The sequence below is a fragment of the Lepus europaeus genome, chromosome 5, assembly GCF_033115175.1.
Source record: "Lepus europaeus isolate LE1 chromosome 5, mLepTim1.pri, whole genome shotgun sequence".
Classification (NCBI taxonomy): Eukaryota; Metazoa; Chordata; class Mammalia; order Lagomorpha; family Leporidae; genus Lepus; species Lepus europaeus.
In genome coordinates, this window is record NC_084831.1 from 79529533 (window position 1) to 79553996 (window position 24464).

Here is a 24464-nt window from a genome sequence, read left to right on the forward strand (position 1 = left end):
TTGAAAAAATTATGATAAAAAGGGATCACACAAACAAGACTAGTGTCTGCTAATACTAACTGATAGAATCAAAAAGGGAGAGAACGATCCAACATGGGAAGTGGGATACACAGCAGACTCATAGAATGGCAGATGTCCTAAACAGCATTCTGGCCTCAGAATCAGCCCTTATGACATTCGGATCTGGCTGAAGAACACATGAGAGTATTTTAGGCATGGTAAGCCAAGACACTCTGGCAAAAAAAAAAAAAAAAAAACCTAAATGAAAGATCTCTGTGAGTGAGATCCCAGTAGAAAGAATGGGCCATCAAAGGACGAGGTAACTTTCTCTGAAGGGAGGAGAGAACTTCCACTTTGACTATGACCCTATCGGAATAAGATCAAAGTCAGCGAACTCTAAAGGCTTCCATAGCCTTGGCAACTCATGACTAGAGCCTAGGGAGATTTCTGACGCCATAAACAAGAGTGTCAAATTGTCAAGTCAACAACAGGAGTCACTGTGTACCTACTCCATATGTGGGATCACTGTCCTTAATGTGTTGTCCAATGTGAATTAATGCTATAACTAGTACTGAAACAGTATTTTACAGTTTATGTTCTGTGTGGGTGCAAACTGATGAAATCTTTACTTAATATATACTAAATCGATCTTCTGTATATAAAGATAATTGAAAATGAATCTTGATGTGAATGGAATGGGAGAGGGAGTGGGAGATGGGAGGAGTGCGGGTGGGAGGGAAGTTATGGGGGGAAAATAGCCATTGTAATCCATAAACTGTACTTTGGAAAATTATATTTACTAAATGAAAATTTTAAAAAATTATGATAAATCAACATAGTAAAGTACTGTGAATCTGGAAAACTGAGTAAGAGCCCAATGAACTAATTCACTATGATTTCCAGAATACATTTTTAAGTAAATAAGAGTAAAAATTGTAAAATAATATCTTTGGTATATAACCTTCTATGTCTGAAAAAAGTACCAATAAGGGAAAAAAAGACATATTTGCTCACTTAGACACACACTCACACACACCCCACATACAAGAAGAATAAATCAGAAACGAATGAGGCTGACTCTCTGGGAGTTAGCAAGAGCACTAAAGAATAGGGGGCTAAGTCAGGGGGGCAAGGCAGGGAGGATAGTGCACTTCTCTAAGTAACATTTTCAAGCATAGTTTTGGTCTTCGAATGATTTCTCAAACTTTTCTGGAAGAATGAACTCATTTAGAAATATATCATTAAAAATTCAGTATTTGCTTAATGCAGTGTTTTTCTTAAAATATGGCTCTCCTTATGGAGTCCTTTTAAAAAACATTTCATTTTATAGTTAAATAACTATAATGACTTGGTGATGAGAAATGTCTGCCTGTTGGGCACCGTGCAATTTCTTTTTCCTCATTTCTTGGTCCACATAGTTTTTCACTGTATAAGGTTTTATCACAGCAACCACCAAAACTGCCTGACATAGACGTGATGTTAATAAAGTTCTATAGAAAATAATTATTATTCTGCATCTTGCAGTAGCCATGAATAAATTTAACCTGCCACTGACATATACTATCCCCAAATGGCATTTGCTAAAGAATGTTACTGAAAGCATAATAATGATTAAGAGATAAAAATTGTGGGGCATGCATTTTGCCTAGCAATTAAAAGGTTACTTAGAAAGCCTGCATCCCATATCTAAATTCTTGGGTTTGAATCTTGGTTTCATTTCCGATTTTAGTTTCCTGCTAATATGCACCCTGAGAGGCAACAGGTGATTGCACAAAGCATCTTGTTTCATGAACTCTCCCTAAATGACTTCATCTATTACAACTGCTTTGTCTAATGCCTTTATGTGGATGGCAATATAAACATGTATCTGTAAACTACTTAATTCTTCAGAGATTTAGGTCTATAGTATCTGTACATTTATTAATTTTCTTACATTCTACAAGCATTGTAGTCCCAACAGATTCATAACCAAAGCATTATTTCAAACCATCCTCAATATCCCCTGTTCCTGTTTCTCTGCTTTTATTCAATGTTTCAGAATGTTCTCTTTCACAAACAGAATGAAGTGAATTGTATGTTTAAGTGCTATACGTGATATTTCCGTCCTTTCCTCTGTATTGCCACAGAACTTCCTCATTATTCCCCTGTTCAATTGCCATAATCCTTCTACAATGGTATGGATTGTCTTTTTTCACCCCTGTATCCCTCATTCTGTTTTGCTTTAACCCCTGCAACTATGCATAAGTGTAACGCACAAGCCTGATAATTCCATACCTTCTTAAGAAATCTTTGGATATGTCAATTGGATAAAGTCTAAATTTAACACAACATATAAGATTCTCAACCCAAGAAAAGTTATACACTAGGTAAGTCCAAAATTTCCAGGTGTCCTTTGTTATTAAATATCCTATTTTGATTTTATGTATGGGAAATTCTATTAAGAGACTAATGTTAAGAAGAGTTTGGGAAAAAATGCTGCCTCATATATGGTTGAGTAGCATATTTTTATGATCATGAAGAGTTATGATCTTTGGATTAGGTGTCATTTCCCAAAACAACCTTGCACCAGTTCTTGAGATAATATATGTCACATATTTATTCCTATGAAAATATTTAAGAAATGTGAAGAGGATGAACAGGTATGAGGTAACGGCTCAGGACCTTGTATTCATGCAAATATCAAAGACAATTACATAATGCCTTGAATATTGGTGACAAGTTTGGTGACAAGTTTCGTTTTTAAATTTTATTTACTTATTTATTTGACAGGTAGAGTTATAGACAGAGAGAGACAGAGGGAAAGGTCTTCCATGCAGGTGCAGGGTCCAAGGACCTGGGCCATACTCCACTGCCCTCCCAGGCCACAGCAGAGAGCTAGACTGGAAGAGGAGCAACTGGGACTAGAACCCAGCGCCCCTATGGGATGTCGGCACTGCAGGTGGAGGATTAACCAAGTGAGCCATGGCGCCGGCTCCACTGGTGACAAGTTTCAAAGCAAACAGAAAAGAGAAACAACTTTGGAAGAACAAGTAATGAATGAAAAATATGGCTAATACATCCCTTGACCAAGCTTTATGAGAAAGAAGAAAATGATTCCAAGCCATACTGATAGCAAAGAGGCTACAAAGAATTTTCCAGGGCAAAATTCACCTGCAACTGCAGTTATCATAATAAAATGAAAGTTCAATTAGATTCTGTATCTTCAGTATGAAAAGACTATTTCAGAAAATTTTTCATTAAAAATTATTAAAAGAATGTAGGTTCATACAAAGAGACAAAATTATGAATCTCCTGCTGTGCTTTACTCCCTATTACATCCCTATCAATAAGACCAGGAACAAAGCAATTTTTTTTTAAATTTTTGAACTATCAATATTCATTGCATTTTTCTTTGGTTTTAAAATATTTATTTATTTATTTATTTATTTGAAAGGCAGAGAGAGAAAAAGAGAGAGATTCCACTTGCTGCTTCCCTCCACAAATGCCCACAATAGCAGCCTAGGCAAGATTGAGGTCACATGTTAGGAACTCTATCCAGGTATCTCATGTGGATGGCAGGTTTCCAGGTACCTGGGCCAGCATCTGCTGCCTCCCAGGCACATTAGCACAGGGCTGGAACAGAAGCACGGAGTAGCTGGGACACAACCAGTCAGTACAATATTGTTGCAGATGTGCCAAGTGGTGGCTTGCCCTGGAGTTCCACAACACCCACCTCCAATGTATATTTAGATTAGATAATAAATAAGAATACATATTCATTAAAGAAATCAGCCAACACTACAAGACATTCATTGAGTAAGAAGTAGATCTTATAGTTTACAGAGAAAGAGAGAGAGAGAGAGAGAGAGAGAGAGAGAGAGAGAGAGAGAGAGAGAAATGAATCAGTTCCTATAAATCCTGTGTACTGCTCTGCCACTATGGTGATTTTATGGCTCTGATTTATTTATTCTGAAGCCAAATTTATTTTCACAGATTCACGGTTTAATCTATCAGTTGTGTATGGATATTTATGTATATGTATGTGTGTACACAAATGAAGGTATTTCAAAATGCTAGTGGAAAAATGCAAATAAGTTTATTTTGGTGCAAACATTGTTTTTGAAATCATGTATTTGAGAGTTCCTCAAAAGGTCAACAGAGATAAGTATAAGAAATGAAGTGTGAATTTTAAAAAAATTGCTTCAAATAAATTTATATTTTAATTCCATTTTCCATGAATTTTGGGAAGTACCTTTACCTACAGGTATATTTTCTGAAACTAGAGTGAGCTTCACAAGCTTTATATCCATATATAATATCTTTGGTGCATTAAAAGATTCAACGAAACCTAAGTGTTTCATCTGAGAAGACTATGTCCATGTCCATTTTCAGAAATGAAAGTGGCTCTGTATCAGGCATTAAGTCAAAGTCAAAAGTTTAAAGAATATACAAACAAATCTGATACACGTACTATAGACTTAACTATGTTTATTCTGAAATATGAGAATCCATGATGCACGCATATAATAAGTCTTGGAAGCATTTTGCTTTAACAATTCAGCGGAGCTTTTGTCTTGAAATTTGATTTCAAGTCCTAAGTATGTGTCATTAATAGCAGTAATGAAGAACAAATATATCAGCTGTGACTGAATTAAGACCAAAAATGTCGCTAGAACCTTCTTCCCTTAAAATCACTGCTACAGACCTCCTGACACAACAGAAAAAAAATGAGTACAAACTATTTGTACAAATATAAACATTAAAGAGACTCTTTCTACAGCCTCCCATGTAAAAACATGTTTTACCAATTAAGTTTAATTTCCACTATTTTTGTTTCAATTTTATTATCTTTCCACTAATATTTACCTCTGGTCCTGGAGGGCCAGGTGGTCCTTGAGATCCTGGGTCACCTGGTTGACCCTAGGTGGAGAAAGGGTAGGAACAAAAATATAAACATTAATTTTAAAACCATAATTAAAAGAGAAAACAGGCATATGGCAAGCAAACAGCACACAGTATATTATGTCAAACAAAGTTCTAATGCCTTTCCAGAGATTTAATTTATGGCCCTCATCATTGTGAAACTTTTTTTTTTTTTTTTTTTTGGACAGGCAGAGTGGACAGTGAGAGAGAGAGACAGAGAGAAAGGTCTTCCTTTGCTGTTGGTTCACCCTCCAACGGCCGCCGTGGCCGGTGCGCTGCAGCCGGCGCACCATGCTGATCCGAAGCTAGCAGCCAGGTGCTTCTCCTGGTCTCCCATGTGGGTGCAGGGCCCAAGCACTTGGGCCGTCCTCCACTGCCCTCCTGGGCAACAGCAGAGAGCTGGCCTGGAAGAGGGGCAACCGGGACAGAATCCGGCGCCCCAACTGGGACTAGAACTCGGTATGCTGGTGCCGCAAGGCGGAGGATTAGCCTATTGAGCCACGGCGCCGGCCCAAAACTTATTTAAGTGCAATATTTTTCATATAATATATTTGATCCCATAAAGTAGAGATACAAACATATTTATTAAGTGCTCAAGTAAAGGTAAAAAATTGTGTTTCTTTCAGATATAAGACAATAAACCTGAACCTCATGAAGTAGTGATCATCCAAATGAGGAATTGCTTTTATAAATAACCAGAGTCCTAGGATTGTCAATACAACTTTTCTCTCCCTTTGAATACTTTTGGTGGCCTGATTTAGTATTTAAGACTCATTTGGATTAAATTCTGGTTTCTGAATCTGTCTATGCCTCACTTTTCTCATCAATAACCTACAATTATTGACAATAGTACTAACATTCTCACAGAGTCATTGCGAGGGTTAATTTGAGGGTTAATTATATGTAAAGTGCCAAGCACAATGCCCAGCACAAAGAGAGTACTCATTCATATTAACCGATTTTACAATCATTAATCTTTTCTTCACATTCTTGCCCCTTGCTGACACAGAATTCTCAGATTGCTTTGATTCTGTCAAAAGCTTCTGTTGTTAATGATTTCTGATTTTATTGCACTGTGTTCAGAAAAGATATTCAGTACGATTCTATGCTTTTAAACTTGTTGAAACTGCTTGTGACCTACCATAGAATTATCTTGGAGAATGTTCCATGTGCTGTTGAGAGGAATATGTATTCTGCAGCTGTTGGATGGAAGGTTCTGTAGATGTCTATTAGGTCCAAATGGTCTAAGGTGCAATTTACCTCTTCTGTTTCTTTGTTCATTTGGGGGGGGGGGGTAATTTGGTTTTCAATATATTGACTTTCATATTTCAGATGTGAAATCAGGAATAGAGAAGAAAGTGAGAGGAGAGAGAGAGGTTTATATGAACTCTGAAACTAGAGAAAGTTGGTATTGTTCAAAAGAGGTGTAATTATGGAATAAGGAAGACCTGAATATAATGATATTCTTGTTTCCATAAGAAAAACTATTGAATTCATTATTTATGTTATGTAAAATTTCTATGTGACCTTAGAATTTTATTTAAGTTGGTCCCAGGTACATAAATCTGAAGATACAACATGAGATAACCTATAAACACAGTTTCCCTTATGCACTGGATACATTCTCAGTGCTGAGGTATCTGAACATAAAACAGTATGATACAATCACTGTAATCAAATCTGAAGAAAGTTCATGAAATATTATGCAAAGATCCACTTAAGTTCCCTTTTTTCAAAGAAACAAAACAAACACTGTGATCCATAAGAATCAGTACATAAATCCTTAGGACAAGCACTTCTCTCAGAGAGACACAGATGAGGCCCTCTAGTGGCAAAATTCAACCAAAACCCTAAATTTACAAGCAGCAAGGAAAAAAAAAATACCACACAAAAAGGCCTCTGTCTTCAGAAACGTTGGCTGACAGTCAGATATTTAAAAATATAAATTATGGAATAATTATAATCATTCTTCAGAATAATTCTTTGTTTTGTAAAACTCTACAAGTGATAGAAAGGTCTAGTTAAAAAGTAAAAAGGACATTTTTTACGCCTCAATGAAACAAGATTTCCAAGGAACTCCAGAGTGGTTGTTTTGTGTATTCTTTGAATACTCACAGAGCAAAGCTTTCCTATTCTGTAATGTAAAAACCATCCAGATCAGGATACTCTTTCTTATATCTCAAAAATGTTCTTTCATGTTACAACTTGGACCCACTTGGAAACAGTGTCAGTAACACTAATATCTTGCATGACAGAAAAGTAAAAATAGGGTAAAGAAATGGGAAACACCCTTTTATGAATATGTTTTAGGTAGGCACTAACTTCTATAAACAAGTGTCAGAGTCAGTTTCTTAATATAATAACTAATTCTATGTAAGCATAAAGTATCTTTCTATAACAAGGGAAGTTTATGGGTCAAAAAATCTATATTTCTTCCTATTAATAAGATACAAGCAAGTAAAAAGTAAACTAAATACATGACCATCTCACTAATAATAATTCCTGAGTCCCTATCATGTTGTCAGCCAAAAGTATATATTTTTTAAATGTTTGATGAAGCAAACATAAATGCTCAATTATCTTCCTACCAAAGCATTCCATGATGACATGAGACACAATTTTTTTTTATTAGAATAGTCCAGGAAAGTATAAAAATAGTCCAGGAAAGTATAAAATGAGCAAGTAAAAGCCTCACTCTCATCATTTCTTATTCTCTGCCTTAAAAGAAACTCAACATTTCTTGTGACTTCTTTCATGGGGGGAAAAAGTGTTTTTTTTTTAAAGATTTATTTATTATTTATTTGAGAGTCAGAGTAAGAGAGAGAGACACAGAGGAAGAGGACTTCCAACTATTGGTTCACTCCCTAAATGGCCACAATGGCCAGAGCTGGGCCAATCTGAATCAGGATCCAGGAGCTTCTTCTAGGTTTCTCATGTGGGTGCAGGGTCAAAAGCACATGGGTCATCTTCCACTGTTTTCCCAGGCCATCAGCAGGGAGCTGGATTGGAAATAGGAGCAGCTAGGACTCAACCGTCATCCATACGCAATGCCAATGCTGCAGGCAGAGGCTTAATCTACAGTGCCAGCCCTCACCACTCCCCTGTTTTGTTTTTTTATTTTAAGATTTAGAGGAAGTTTTAAGACAAATTTGTTAAAGAAAAAATGGGCTCTCAGCCTTTTCTTTTTTTGACAGGCAGAGTGGACAGTGAGAGAGACAGAGAGAAAGGTCTTCCTTTGCTGTTGGTTCACCCTCCAACGGCTGCCGCGGCTGGCGCGTTGCGGCCAGCGCACCGCACTGATCCGATGGCAGGAGCCAGGTGCTTCTCCTGGTCTCCCATGGGGTGCAGGGCCCAAGGACTTGGGCCATCCTCCACTGCACTCCCTGGCCACAGCAGAGAGCTGGCCTGGAAGAGGGGCAACCGGGACAGAATCCGGCGCCCTGACCAGGACTAGAACCCGGTGTGCCGGCGCTGCAAGGTGGAGGATTAGCCTATCTAGCCACGGCGCCGGCCAGCCTTTTCTTTAGCTTAAGAAATATTGGTAATCACTATTACTAGGAGAAAAAAATATTAAGCTCACATAGGTACAAGAAATCTTAAAAATTATGTATCTCCTATTTTTAAAATTATATTTATTTATTTTCATTTCCTGGAAAGGCAAAGTGAGAGAGAGAAAGAGAAACTGTCCATTCACTGGTTCACTCCCCAAATGCCTGCAATGGCCAGGGCTGTGTGAGGCCAAAGCCAAGGGACTGCAACTCCATTCTTGTTTCCTATGTGAATGGCAGGGGCTAAAGCACTTGGGCCATCATCTGCTGCCCTTTAGGACACACATTAGCAGGAAGCTGGATCAAAAGTGGAGTAGCTGGGATGTGAACCATTCAATGTAATATGGGATGTGAGCATCCCATGTAGATGCTTAATACACTGCACCCCCATTTCTTATTTTAAACGTGAGAAACTATATCACAGTGGTTAGATGACCAAGATCATAACATGTGAAGTGTCAGAACTGGAGCTAGAACCCATCTCGGTCTCTCAGGCTAGTAATTTTTATCCTCTCATAAACATCTTATCAATATAGATTAAATCAAACAATAAAGAACAGTAAAATATCTTGCCTTACATAAGCATATTAGGCTGTAGCTTTCTCAAAAAGTTAATTGTAAATCATAAGATACAGTATTGGTATATTTTATGTATTGGCCTTAGATGGTATGTTGTTTCTTTTCTGTTTACTATCAGAAGTTAGAAAGCCATCATATTAACAAGGGGAAAAAGATGTAAAAATTAAAGTCTTATTTTTTCTGGTCACAGCAGTTTGGAATCATACACAAAAAGCAAAAACTGTCTGTTAACTTCATGACCTAATCTCATTACCTTACGTGTGCACTTTACAGTTTTGAGCTTCAAAATCTGGGTTCAAACCTTGGCACATGGCTGTACATGGCTGAATTAACTGCCATCATTCCAGGGCAAAAAATTGGTAAAGGCAGAGGTCACTGGTAACATATCATCAAAGATGAAAAAAACTGTTCTTTGGATTAAATAATCCCTGAGAAGTATTTGTGAACGATTGTGACTGTTGGAAGTCACAAAGAACAGTACACATGAAGCTCTGAAACTTAACAGTGCCTCCTGAGATGCAACACTAATCAACCCTTAGACGGGAGGGTGGAGTTAGAAGGAATTTGATGAATTGCTCAGGTAAACAACATCTTACTTTCAATGTATATTTTAATGTAATAATAACAAATTATATTTCTATTTCTATTTTTCCAACTATATTCACCATCACAGAGTTGTAATCAATGTCAAAATCTTAAAACACTAAACCCTAGGGGAGTCGGCGACATGGTTCACTTGGTTAATCCTCCGCCTGTGGCGCTGGCACCCTGGGTTCTAGTCCCAGTTACTCCTCTTCCAGTCCAGCTCTGTGCTGTGGCCCAGGAGGGCAATGGAAGATGGCCCAAGTGCTTGGGCCCCTGCACCCGCATAGGAGACCAGGAGGAAGCACCTGGCTCCTGGCTTCAAATCAGCGCAGTGCTGGCCGTAGTGGTCATCTGGGGGGTGAACCAAAGGAAGGAAGACCTCTCTCTCTGTCTCTCTCACTATATATAACTCTACCTGTCAAGTAATAAAAAAGAATAATAAAAAAACCCACTAAACCCTAAAGCATTATATCACAGTGGCTAAGAACATGAGCTGTGATACACTTGATTACCTAGATTTTCCTAGGTGGCCACCTACTATCTATGGGACCTTGGGCAGGTTATTAAACACTCTTGTGCCTCGATTTCCTTAATCTATAAAACAGGAGCAACAAAAGCATCAGCAGCATAGGATTGTTGTGCACATTAAGTTAGATGACAGTCTCTAGAAATACTGCCTTGCACATTGTAAACACTCAGTAAATGGTTAACTCTAATAACTATTATAATTTTTAATATTCAAAGATACGTTGTGAATGATTTTAATCATTTTATTTAAATGATTTTAATTATTAATTTTAGTTTAATAATTTGTGAGTTTTATGTTAGCTACAACATAATGTAACTTTTCTTTCAACTAACTGATGCCTAAGGATTAGAAAAAAGGATAAGAAATTAGAATATTTGGAACCACCAAGGAGTGTGACATGCTATCTTTTTTTCAGACTATTTTTTTAATGGGACTGATATTTGGAAAAATAAAAATACTATTTAAGATGTTTTATGTTTTCTGTGTTAAAAACTCCAATTTAATTTAAATACTATTTGTAATGGGTCATTAGGAGAAATAGCATAACCAAGATCTTTAGAGTTCATAGAAACTTAGCTTTGACCAAGATTTGGGGTTAGGAGAAGGTCCAATATTCTGTGGAATATGAGTCGAACACTTGTGATATATTCTAAAACTGAAGAGCAAAAATGCAAGATGATAGTCTTATAGTAAGCTTCTTGTATCCTGCTCACATCAGCAAGTACCAATATTTATGCTTGGTATGCACTCTGTTAATCGGAAAGAATAAAGCAAAAGTTCAAACCTACTGAAAGTCCTGGCTTTCCTCTCATCCCTGGCAGTCCTGGCAAACCAACAGTGCCCTAAAAGAACAGAATAATAGAGGGAAGAGAATGCTATTATACCACAAAAAGCAGATATACCTTTATTTGAAAGCAAATTTAAAAACCATAGGCATATAATAAGAAAATTCATTTAAAAAGTTTCAAGCAAGAACTTAAAACTACATTGATATCATATCCTAACAAAATACAAGGTTAAATTAATAATCATTATTTCTTTTGAAATTATACTGTTTCATATTTTCATAAAATCAGTGGTATAGGAGATACCTTATCTCCAGGATACCCTGGTTCTCCTGGTTCTCCTGGCATGCCTTGTTCACCCTAGACAGCACAGTATATACAAAGATATAAACACAGTAATATTATAAGAAAACAAGTATTAAGAATAATATATTATTTTAACTACTTCTGAAAAGTTAATATTATTCATAATACAAATTAGATCCCATTATTAAAAATAAAATAATTTCTATGGTTTATTTATTTGAAAGAAAAAAAAAACAACTGCAATGAGAAATTAGCTCTGTGATAATATTAATATTTAAATCACCTTATCACCTTTGATTCCAGGTAGTCCCTTATTTCCTGAAAGCCCCTAAAAAAAAAAAGTGATATTTTGTGACAACATAGGGAAATTAAAGTGACATATCCATTATGCAAATAGAACCATACCATTGGGCCAGGAATTCCAGAAGGTCCAACTGGTCCCACAGGACCAAAACTGCCCTAGAAAACAGTAAGAAAGAAAGGTATCATTAAGTATTCACTATCCTAAAAAATTGTAGTAAAATTAATTAGTGAATCTGGATCAACATATCTCACTAAGCTCCCACATGTGCCTTGCTTTTTAACAACTTCTTCTCCTCTTCACACTTAAAAATCATACCAATCTTCCAAATTTAAGTGAAGGTTAGCCTATTTCCTGAAGTCTTATCAGGAACTTGTGGACTAGTTCACAAGGCTGTTTCCCCCAAGGAACTCCTGTATTCCTGTCCATGACTACATCCTGTATATTTCTTCAGCTAGATAATATCTTATAGAAACACATTAGTGCTGTGATCACAGGAGGTATTCAATACATACTTCATTTCATTATCTTAGGTTTTTATTGCACCCATGTATTCAAGCAAATATTTCTTGAGCAGTCTTTATAGTCCATGACACTCATTCTGCAATGTTTCACCAGCTAGGTAATATCCTGTAAAAATATTTTAGTGCCAAACTCCCAGGAACTATTTAAAAAATCCTTCCTTTCTTCATCTTACATTTTTATTTGACCCATTTATTCAGCAAATTTTTCTTGAGCAGTCACTATGTGCCAGTAATTTCTATAATTTGATTTTATTATCTGAAATTTTCAGAATGAGAAAATTTACCATAAATTCACAAATAAACTGAGTAGAAGACATAAGGCTTTACTCTTCTGAGCTTATCTCATTTATTCATCATTTAATCCTTACTGAGCACAATATGTACCAGACACTGTACCAGTATTGAAGAAAGAGGAAAATGACATAATGTCTAATGTTAGGTTTTCAACTTAGTGCTCCAATTTTTGAAAAACAGAACTACCACTATCATCTACAAGCAAGAGACTAATAATACTCCTTCTACTTATCATACTAGAACACAAAGGACAATAGCAACCATTGAGGTATTAAAAAAAAAAAAAAAAGGTGGGCATCCTTGACAGTTTATGGATAAGTAATCATTTCTGTGTCACTGGGGCGTCTTTTTTCTTCCTTCTCTCACTTCCTCACTGGACCTATCTTCCAAACAATTCTACATCCTACAACACAAATTGGTTCAAGCCTCTCTTTTATGTTTTCCAAATGTTCAGGAAATTTTAAAGTTGTATTTGTGAAATGCTGAAAATGTTGCCCATTGTATTTATAATCTATACATCTCTTTAATAATTAAATTTGTAAAAAAAGAGAGAAAGAAAGAGAGATCTTTCATCTACTGGTTCACTCCACACATGCTCCCAACAGTGGGGGCTGGGCCAGGTGTAAATCAGGAGCTGGGACCACAATCTAGGTCTCCCAAGTAGGTTTTAGGAGCCAACTACTGCCGTCATCTGCTTCCTCCCAAGGTTCACATCAGTGAGAAGCTGGAATTGGAAGTGGAGTTGGAACTTGAACCTGGCACTTCAGTATGGAATATATATATATACTGGTCTTAACCACAAGACCAAACCCCTGCTCGCCAGATGTCTTAGGATAGCAAACAAGGCTCTCTGTATCAGGCTCTACCAACCCTTCCAGTCTCCTTTCCTTACATTTTCTTCCTTCCTCTCTTTCATCTCCCTACCCTAATCCTACATTCTAAGGACAATGACTTGTTTTTCATTTTCTCATTATACTTTCCCTTATTACAGGTCCTCATTCTTTGCTGATATGGTTACTTTGCAAGAATACCCTTCACTATACTACTTAGAACATACATTGCACTCTACTTTTTTAATTCTGTGTTTCTGGTCTGTGTATTCTGTGAGAGTGGAAGCATGTTTTATTTATTATTTTTTAATTTCCCAGCTACAATATAATAACTGGAAGATAATAGTTTTCAAATAAAGTATGGAGTGCCTATTGAATGAATTAATTCACTGAAAAAAACCTAACAGCAATTTCTAGAGCTCTCTCTTCCAATATAACTGAGTATTTCCAATAGACTGACTTTACATTATATAAATTTCCAAATGGAAAATATGACTTCCTGACTTTTGGATGAATCTTACAGTCTGTTAATACAACTGACATAAATTATTTTCAACATGCTTAATCCTGAAACATATGGGACTGTTAGAGGCAAAGGGTAATACTTTCCAACCTGACAGATATGTAATATTCATACATCATTGCTTGTAATTTCAGTCAATAGGAAACAGTTACTCTAATGATTACAGTAGCTAGTTTATTCAAAGTTCAAAGCTTATTAATATCTTGGGAATGTAATAAACATCTCTTTCAGAAATTACAGAAATCATTTATGTTAAATCTTACAAACAAATAAAGTCCTTGCATCCTGTTTTTTCACATGCATAATATTATAGACTTTCAGTTCAGCAAATATATCACTGTGTTTAATGTGGCATCTTCAAATGAATATACTGATTGTACATTTGTACAATTTGTATGTACAATAACCTTTTAGCTTTTTTGTGACTCTAAAAGCAAAATCACAAAATGTAAGTATTAGGAAATACCAAAAAACATTTATGATGGAAAGAACTTAGTGGGACGGAGACTTAGGAAGTAAAATTGAATGGTATGCTATGTTATAGGAATTTCCAAGGAATGCCAAGTTAAAAGTTGCATCGAAAATCCTAGTCTTAAAACACTATGCCTTTCTGAAACACCACTTTCAGCATCACAAAAGTAACCTACAGGTCCCTCAGCATTTTCTATTATATTCCTGTTCCAGGAGGAGGTGGGACAAACCTAAGAAATGCTTTCATGCGAGGGACCCAAGTTTTGGGTTGGTGGGATAGAGTCCCAAAAGCAGAAGAGCCTCCCACACAACTATAAATAATAGAGAATTTTTGAGTTACATTAAATCCAAATATAGAGACCCAAAGGATAGGTTGTATGGAAAATAGCAGCCAATGGTCAATTAAGAGTTCATATAAGGATGCTGTGGAAAAGACTGAGTTCCACACAAGCTTTTCAATCACCATACCAATAGGTGATAATCTCTCACTTGTGTAATTTAAAAAAGCAAATGACAATTAACAATGAACAGCATGGAAAATTATATAAAGCAATAATATCACTTGTCAGAAACCATACCTGCTGGAAAGGAACATCTGAGAGAGAAAATAGAGGCTACAGCTTTGGACAAGCAGACAAACTATTACTGTTAATTACAAAGGTTTTTCATAATCTTTCCCAATTAGTTTCAAAATCTCACTTCTGGAGGAGACAACTTCCACTTTGAATATGGCCTTGTCTAAATAAGATCGGAGTTGGTGAACTCAAGAGGCTTCCATAGCCTTGGCAGCTCATGACAAGAGCCTTGCATGATTACTGACGTCATAAATAAGAATGTCAATTGATAAATCAACAACAGGAGTCACTATGCGCCTGCTCCCCATGTAGGACCTCTGCCCTTCACGTGCTGTACTATGAGAATTAATGGTAAAACTACTACTCAAACAGTACTCTATACTTTGTGTGTCTTTGTGGGTGCAGTCTGTTGAAATCTTTACTTAGCATATACTAAGTTGATCTGTATATAAAGATAATTGAAAATGAATCATGATGAAGAATGGGATGGGAGAGGGAGTGGGAGATGGGATGATTGCGGGTGGGAGGGAAGTTATGGTGGGGGGAAAGCTGCTATAATCCAAAAGTTGTACTTTGGAAATTTATATTTATTAAATAAAAGTTGAAAAGAAAAAGAAAAAAAAAACCTCACTTCTTCAATCTCCTGCCATCCCCCAGATTTTCTATACCACAAGGCCACTGTCCCTCTTTCCATTTGCTAAACATCCATGTTTCCCCTACATAGCACTCTTCTGCATTAGAGCCCTTTCCTGTTTTCTACCCTATCCCATTCATACACAATGTTCAAGATTCAGTTTGTGAGGCCAACAGTGACTCACTGAGCTAACATGAACTGTTCCTTTCTCAGTGGCTTTACATTTAGACCATGACAGCAACAATCACAATGCATATAATGACACTGCTCACTTTCCCCCTTCTAGCTATTAGACCATTACTTTCCCCCTTCTAGCTATTAGACCATTACATTGCCCAACACAGGACTCTTAATTTTTCTTATTTTTAGGCCTAATATCTAGTTCAGGGTTTGATACACAGTAAGTACTTATATTGTTTTGATTTTTTTTTTAAAGTAATGAACAGGGCCAGCGCTGTAATGTAGTGGGTAAAATTGTCTCCTGCAGTGCTGGCATCGTATATGGATGCCAGTTCGAGTCCTGGCTGCTCCAATTCTGCTGTTGCCTGAGAAAGCAGTGGAAGATGGCCTAGGTGCTTGGGTACCTGCGCCCACGTGGGAGACCCAGAAGAAGCTCCTAGCTCCTGGCTTTGGATCTGCCCAGCTCTAGCTGTTGTGGCCATCTGGGAAGTGAACCAACAGATGAAAGACCTCTCTCTTTCTGCCTCTGCCACTCTGTTACTCTGCCTTTCAAATAAATAAATAAATCTTAAAAAAAGTCATAAACATAAATGGTAGTAATAATATATGCTTTGTACTTTGCAACTCATTAAGGAGTAATTGAGATATGTATGTGCAGCTACTTTGAACAGTATAAAGTACTATATATGTGTGTGTGCATGTGTGTGTATATATATATATATACATATACATACATATATATATAGAGAGAGAGAGAGATCAGTGTAGGAGAGATGAGGATTACAAAGGTAGTTAACTGTTAATATCATTAGCCATTTCCTTTTCTATAGAACCTCTTCTCATCAGCTGATGGGTGAGTAGAGAAAGAGAACAGATGGAAAATACAGTTATTTTACCGTGCACTATTATATGCCAGGCACTGTGCTACGTCTTGGAGTTGAGAGATGCATCAAAGTTAACTTTTTAAAAAACTGAGATGATAGATATGTGAGTCTGCTGCTCTGTGGTAGCCATTTTACTCTCTATTTGTATCCTATAACATCATGTTGTAAACCTCAAATACACATAATAAAATAAGTAAGACAAAGTCAGGTAAGCAGAAGTCATATAGTTCAGGTAGACAAACATGAGCAAAGAAGGTATTGTAGAAGGTATGTTGCAGGAATCTGAGAATAAACAGCTGTGCCAGTCCATAAAGTAAAGTCTTCTCAATGTAGAAAAGCAGTAAAACAAGCTAGATGGCCCAGACCATGTGAAGAATACTTGTCTTATTCATAAAGGTAACAATGGAAGCTTCTGAACTAACCCAAAGTTAATAAGTTACATGAAGAACACATGAAGAGCATCTCTGGTGTGTTACCCCTTTGCCCACTTTTCTCTACCTATTGATAAGGACATTTACTATCACCTGCAGATATAATCCTGTTCTGTATTTTGAAGAAAAATCCCTAAAAAAACATGGTCCATTGTTTTCTATATTCACATAGAACTTCTTATAGAAATTGAAGAAATCTCAGAAGTAGATAATATGTATTTTAAGGTATTATCAACAAATAAAATATTATATATTATAATTATATATTATTATATAATAAATATAACATAATACAAATATATAATAAAATATTAAAATAAGATATTTATAAATCATTATAATTAATATTATAAATGAAATAACATTTTAAAGTATTATACATTTTCAGGGTGTGATTTATAACATGATAGTTAGAATTTTGGGTTCTGGATTTAGGCTACCTGCCTTCAAACAGAACTCTTTGGGGCTCAGTTAGATGCTAAGTGGTCATGAGTTGTTCTAATACTTAAATAACATTAACAATTGTGGCTAGTACCAAGAAAATACTGAACAGACGTGAGATACTATTGCTAATATTGCTGCTGTTACTGCTGCTGTATGTAACAGAAAAGTTTAATGTTTAAACACCTTAGACTCATCCACGTTCTTTGACTCTGTATCTCAAACTCCTATCATTCCAAAATATAAAGTTAAAACTTTTTATCCTGATCACAGTTTCAATAACAGAGCTCCTAATTTATTCCTTTGACTAAGCTGTCAACTAAAGGTAGAAGAAAGAACATTTTAAAATTGGAGTCAGAAGACCTGTGTTCAGGCAAAAAATGTTGTGGTTATAGTTTACGGCACAAACCCCTGGAATCTAAATTACCCACTTCAAGTGTTAAAGAAACTCTAAAGTGGTTTTTATCTTATCTTTGCCTATGGTCACATTTCACTTTGACATAGTGATGGGTAATTTTTTTATACAGTTCTATTCTCATTAGGCTACTTAGATTTCATCAACATATGTCAAATCTGCCTTTAGCTTAGCGGAATGGTAATACAAATTGCTTTAACTTTACATTAAATATGTGCAGTTCACATCCCTGTCACAAATGATAAGCAGGGCTGAGTAAATGTTGTTGGTGAAGCCTCGCTCTTACCTTTGTTTAACATGGCTTTCGTATCAATTTCTTCAGTTTTCTTCTATTACCTAAAATCCCTGTGTTTGTGTTCAGGTATAGTGCTCTCCAGGCTAGATGGTACAGAAGACTATCTCCAAGAAATGGCTATCTTATGTCTTACACTATTGAGGAAAGCCATGACTAAGTGTTCTTTAACGACGCAGGTATACATATATACACATATACAAATCTACAGAAACAGTGTTATTTTAGTTTGTTACAAAACATAATTAATTTTCTGATGCATAATACCTGCCTGATTGTCATATATAATTGACAAATACATTTGAGCAAGGTTGGCAGTTACTAAAACTTTTCATTTTCCTAAATTTCGAAAACACATCTAACAAGTATAAATTATTCAAAAAGATATTTTATGAGAATAATATTTAGTGATACTCACTCTAAGCCCAGGAAACCCTGGAGGACCAATGCCGCCTACCAGTCCCTATTGTAAAAGAAATGTGCAAAATTTATTAGATATGATTTCCAGCCGTTAAAGGTATGTGCTGAAGATGAATACAGAAACTTCTAGAAAGGGATACATCAAACTTAATCTTCTACTTCAGCTAACTTCTGAAACTTCTATACTCTAATGCATCTTTCTGAGATGTAGAAAACTATGGAGGCAGTTTATGTTCTTCAAAAAGTTTCTGTGGCTCCATGCTTTAGGATGCAAGGACTACCACTTAGCTAGGATGTAGAACTCTCAATGCCTCCTGTAGATTTAATAAAGGAAGTAAACTCCATCATAATCAACACTCGAGATTCACATAAGATGGGCCTTCAAAAACGCCAAGGAAAATGCATATTATGATTAAAAAATGCACAGATTCAATTTGTTTTGCACTAAGATAAACTTACCTTTTAATTTCATTTTCCACTAATTTTTGAAATGACTTGTATGAAAAGACAGGTGGTCAGCCTAAAGGGTTGGCATTCTTAGTTTACAACACTGTCTACTCTTTTGAAGCACATTATTTAAATTTTCTAAACTTCATTTATCTCATCTACAAAACAAAGTTTCTCATGGCTGTAAATATCAGAATAAAATTTTCCTATGTATAAAAAGTTTTGAAAATTTTTATAAGGTACTATACAGACATAAGGAATTACCAACACTTATATTCTTTACATAAATATCAGATTCTTAATGATTAATATATATTTTTCACCTGATACGTGATTTGTCTTTTGGAACTCATTCCATTATACTCTGTACTCTAAAATATTCCTAATCCACTCTATGCCAGTGTAACATTATTGACATGGCACAAAGTACAGGAATAGTCCTACTACTCTTTTTTTTTTTTTGCATTTCAAAATCTTATAACTGATAAACTAAAAATATTTACTTTTCTCTTGCATCTGAACTATTTAAAATATTCAAAATGTTATCCAAAAAACATTTCAACTAAAGTTTTAAATACTTTGAGTCCAATTGTAATATACTTCATGATATGTAACTGACAAAACATTAAATATGTCTTCACACTAGATAAACATTACTTTTTTTTTTGTAAACCTTAAATAATGCTTACTGTATCATTCCTGAAATGGGAATTTCCCCAGAATCATTGGAAAAGGAAAATGGTAAATATCTTACATCAAACATCATTCAAGTTTTTAATAATTGATTTGAGGATCAATTCCACTTTTACTTATTATTTACAACAAGTCAAACCTTGTTTAAATTGACTGAATTAGTTAGTGTAGTTAACTTGAAGAAGAAATATAAAAGAAACTATTTCCTAAAATTGGAACAATTCCCAATTTAGCTACTAGGATTTTGAGGTTCCTTCTAATTCATCTTTAAGATCCTATGAAAAGGATATATAATTGTAATGCTTAGGGATTTGCTCTTTGAGGATACAAAGTGAAGCTACAACAATCTATCATTATTCTTTGATAACTTTGATAATGCCATTAAACTGACTTTAGAATGGTAATTCTTTGCCAGTCTGAAACATTGCTAACTGAATAATCCCAAAGTAGAAGGTCTGAGTTCAAAAGAATAAGCACTCAGTGTATAGTTTTACCATGAGGTATGTCAGCATCTTTATGTATAAATATCAGTATTATGATCATATATTTTTAATATGTTGCTTAAGCAATCACATTTAACACAGTCAAAATAATTAACATGTGTGATTTATACCATGATGGAGTTTATCCATAACATTTTTGGTTATTTCCTATGTTGAAAAATCACAAATTGGAGTGTGCACTGTGGTTTGGAAACTGTCTTACTAGTGATTACTCAAAAGTATGGTACTGAGGATGGCAAGTACAGTCGTTGAGCAGCACGAACGACATTAAAGTGTAATGTTGGGTCATCACAATGTACTCACAGGACTGCCATCAAGACCAGCGGGGCCTCTCTCTCCAAAGTCACCTGGAAAACCCTGGCACAGAGAAAGAGGAAGAATGTTGTTGAAGCCTTTAAAACATAAGCATTTCATTCTTGCTGTGTTTTCTAATAAAATATAATAATAGAAGATATTTATTTCCCCTAAATTGTAAAACAACAAACATTTGTAGTTTCATTTATACTTTAATGGTTTTAAATACAATAAATCTATATTTTATCAAAATGATAACACACACCACATAATATATTCTGAAAGCTAAGCTGGAGAAGACAGAAACGTGTTCATTGTTAAATATAAAATCACTAAATGAGAGGGAACATAATCAAGACTTCTTGCTGATCAATATATTAGTTATCTTTGTCATTACATACTGCTCCTATGCCCATATCAAAGAGAATGAAAGAAGTATCATCATACTTACTAGGTGCCAGAGCCTCATACACATTATTTATATATATATATATAATCTTTACAACAGGTAAAAATGTGAATGCTCACTTTGCAGTTGAGGAAATTAAAGCACAAGCAAGTGTACTCACTTGCATAGGTCAGACCACTAAAGATCAACAGGAATGATATTTGAATGGAGGCAGTTGCATTCCCGAGTTCATCTCTTCCTACTATGCTATACTGAATACTTCAACTCATCAAGTTACAACATGTCCAACAAAAAGTCCTTTAAGTGTAATTTTATTGGAGAAAGACATAATATGCATGAACAGTGTAAATATAAAATATATTGCCACTGAAAATTAATGCCTTTCAAATGTCTACTGAGAATTCTGTGCTGTGAAAGGCTAAAAGATAATGAAATAAAAGAAACTATCATTATAAAATCTACTGTAAAATAACTCAGTATTCAGCTACTCTTATTTTTAACAATGGGACAACACTTTTCTATTGTTGTACATAAAAGGAATTAAAATATAAAAATTACAAACTTTATTTCTTAACATAAGCCCCAGCAATTTCAAAACACTTTGAAAGTAACAGCACCAGTTAACAGCCCATTTCTAACATACTCAGGGTCTTGAGCATTTAACAGTATCAATGCAATCTTTGTAATTATCCTTGGGGCCCTGCACCCATGTGGGAGATGAAGCTCTTGGCTCCTGGCTTTGGCCTTGTCCAGCCATAGCCATTGCAGCCATTTGGGGAGTGAATCAGCAGATGGAAGACTTCTCTCTCTCTCTCTCTCTCGCTAAATATTCCTTTCAAATAAAATAAAACATTTGCTTATTTGAATGGAAGGACAACAGAGCCATACATATACACACACATGCATGCACAACACACACACACAGGGTTGGTGGGGAGAAAGACCTTCATTCACTCTTCACCATCCAATACCTACAACATGCAGGGTTAGACCAGGCCATTGTCCATTAAATGATTCTTTTCATTTTATTTTTCTATCCTAGCAATAAATAATTTATTATTTCTTATCCTTCTTACATGTTGATTACTTTATCAAAAATTTTTGAAATAATTTTATACCAAACCTTCAAATACGTTACAGTCAATGCCACAAAAAAATATTATATTTGGCTATATATTGGATAACTAACTCCTGTTAAAGAACATCATGTCAGTGGTTTACTTTATCTAATAAATTATTGCTCAGTAGTTGTTTATTCAGTTGTAATTTCAGTTCTAGGAACTATATACCTTTATTTACTGTAAGGGAGGTTCTATATTCTTTTAAACATGAATCTGAAAGCTTACAGTCACATATCTTCATTGCCAAAACTTGAATCTCAGGAATGATTGATAATATAGAACAACAGTGACAAAATACTTCTCCTTTGATTTTAGAATACAAAAAATAGTGTCTACAGTTTCTTTCTCTACTTGAAAGACTGCTGCAAAAATGAAATACTATATTTCTGTTATATTTGCATTAACTTCATTATTAATTTAAATTAATTTGAATGAACTCATGTTTTACCAGAAATACCCTCACACTGCCAAAGGATATAGGGCTTATTTTCCAGGATTATCATTCAATGGAGATAACAAAGCTCCAGAGTTTGCCTTTCTTACCCAATTTGCCAATCTTGTGAGTGTACATCTTCATTTTCTAATGAGCACACCTGATTTGTATTGTCATTTCTATGCTGTATCTCTCTCTCTTACATTTTCATTGCTTTGAACAGATGCAAAATTTTATGATATAAAACATGATATTTCTGGGATTTCATCTGCTTTTCAAGCTGTGAATAATTTTCTTGTTCATTCACACTGTAAGTATGCTGTACAGCATTTAAGGTGATACTAAATGATTTTCCTATCTTGGTATCTACAGTTCTGTATAATGCCCTGCCTTTGAATTTTGGTAACACCTATGATTTTCCTCATTGAACCAAGAGCATATTGCAAAGGCGCTGGGAGGTCAGTGCCATGATTAGATTACACTGTTTAACACTGTGCCTTAGTATGCTGGACCTAGAGATTTCCCTTAGGAGCTTGATGAAGTGTTAAGGTTAGATAACCATTTGGGAGACCTACAAGGGCCTGTGTATTGAATGATTGGTCTCCAAAGTTTTACACTAATGGTCAATGAATTAATATTAATAGTCAATATATTAATGGGAGACTTAAGGGTGTGTAGGAGGCAGGTTAAGTTGGAAAACTTTTAGTCATTATGGGTGTGTTCTTGGAAGGTAGTTCTGGCAAGTGGCTTGGTTATAAAGGCCGAGTATTGCTTCCTTGTCGTTTTACAATTCCAGAGTCACCATGTGATCCTCATTCCACACACATTCTGCCATCCACAGCCATCATCAGACACCAGTTCAATGGGGCTGTGCAATCTTAGACCACGAACCTGTGAGCTGAAACAAACCTTTTCTTCCTTATGTAGCTTTTGTTAAGTCTATTAGATAAAGTTATGAAAAGCTGACTAATACATGAAGTAAGCAGCTCTGCTGGAGACATCCATGTGGCAAAGAACTGCAGGTCACCTCTGGAATGGCATCAAGTGCACCAGATTTGAAGGTGGCCCATAGACAAAACTCAAGACCCTCAGTTTTTCAACCTCATGGAAGCAAATTCTTCCCAAATCTAAATGGTCTTGGAAGTGAACTTTTCCCCAGTCAAACCTCCAGGTGATAATTCAGTTCTCCAACACCTTGGTTTGCAGCCTTATGATCTGAGCAGAGATCCTAGTTAAGTAGCACCTGGACTTCTGACCCATGGACACTGTGAGATAAATGGTTCCCATTTTAAGGTGATGTAAAAGCAACACAAATAATAAAATTGGTAATCAAATTATCTTTAGAGAATGTATAAAATATTTACAAGTTTTACTGCAGCTAATGCTCAGTATAAGTCAACTCACATTGCTTCTAGTATTGAAGAATTTAAGTGTATCATCTCCACAAAGATTTTCTATCACTGTTTTCTATCAAAAATTATACTTAATGAATATCAAATTAAAAATTGACCTTTCTATATTTACTTTTTCAAACAATTAGCTGAATCTTATTAAATATTTATATTTTAATAATTTTAGCATTTTAGCATTTAATGTATATCTGCAGTTATAAATGTAAAAATTTTATCATGCTTAAAATGTTGTTGTCTCTACCTATATAAATGTAAATTTAAGATTAGAAATTGTTCAATACAAAATGTTTCTCAGTTTTCAAGTGCAAATGTTACATACAAATACTGCACTAATTCTACTGCCTCTGAAACTATAAATCAGAGTAAGAGAAGCAAGAAAATAGAAGCTTTGAATTACTAGGAAATACTACTAAATTATGCAAGATTATACAGCACTCATGCTAACATGAAAATTCAGTAATTAGGCCGGCGCCGCGGCTCACTAGGCTAATCCTCCACCTTGCGGCGCCAGCACACCGGGTTCTAGTCCCGGTTGGGGCACCGATCCTGTCCCAGTTGCCCCTCTTCTAGGCCAGCTCTCTGCTGTGGCCAGGGAGTGCAGTGGAGGATGGCCCAAGTCCTTGGGCCCTGCACCCCATGGGAGACCAGGATAAGCCCCTGGCTCCTGCCATCGGATCAGCGCGGTGCGCCGGCCGCAGTGTGC

General features: G+C 35.6%; 1 protein-coding gene across 6 annotated transcripts in view; it reads right to left on the minus strand.

The window, feature by feature from the left end:
* The window catches only part of COL24A1 (collagen type XXIV alpha 1 chain), a 421092-nt gene that overhangs the window by 283215 nt on the left and 113413 nt on the right, over positions 1-24464 (minus strand). For all 6 annotated transcript variants that reach the window (XM_062191650.1, XM_062191653.1, XM_062191654.1 and 3 more), the window contains exons 14-20: positions 20396-20449; positions 18448-18492; positions 11640-11693; positions 11518-11562; positions 11235-11288; positions 10932-10985; positions 4846-4899 (exon numbers count right to left, since the gene is read on the minus strand). In XM_062191650.1, the coding sequence (XP_062047634.1) occupies positions 4846-4899; positions 10932-10985; positions 11235-11288; positions 11518-11562; positions 11640-11693; positions 18448-18492; positions 20396-20449 (360 nt within the window). The remainder of the gene's footprint in view (positions 1-4845; positions 4900-10931; positions 10986-11234; positions 11289-11517; positions 11563-11639; positions 11694-18447; positions 18493-20395; positions 20450-24464) is intronic.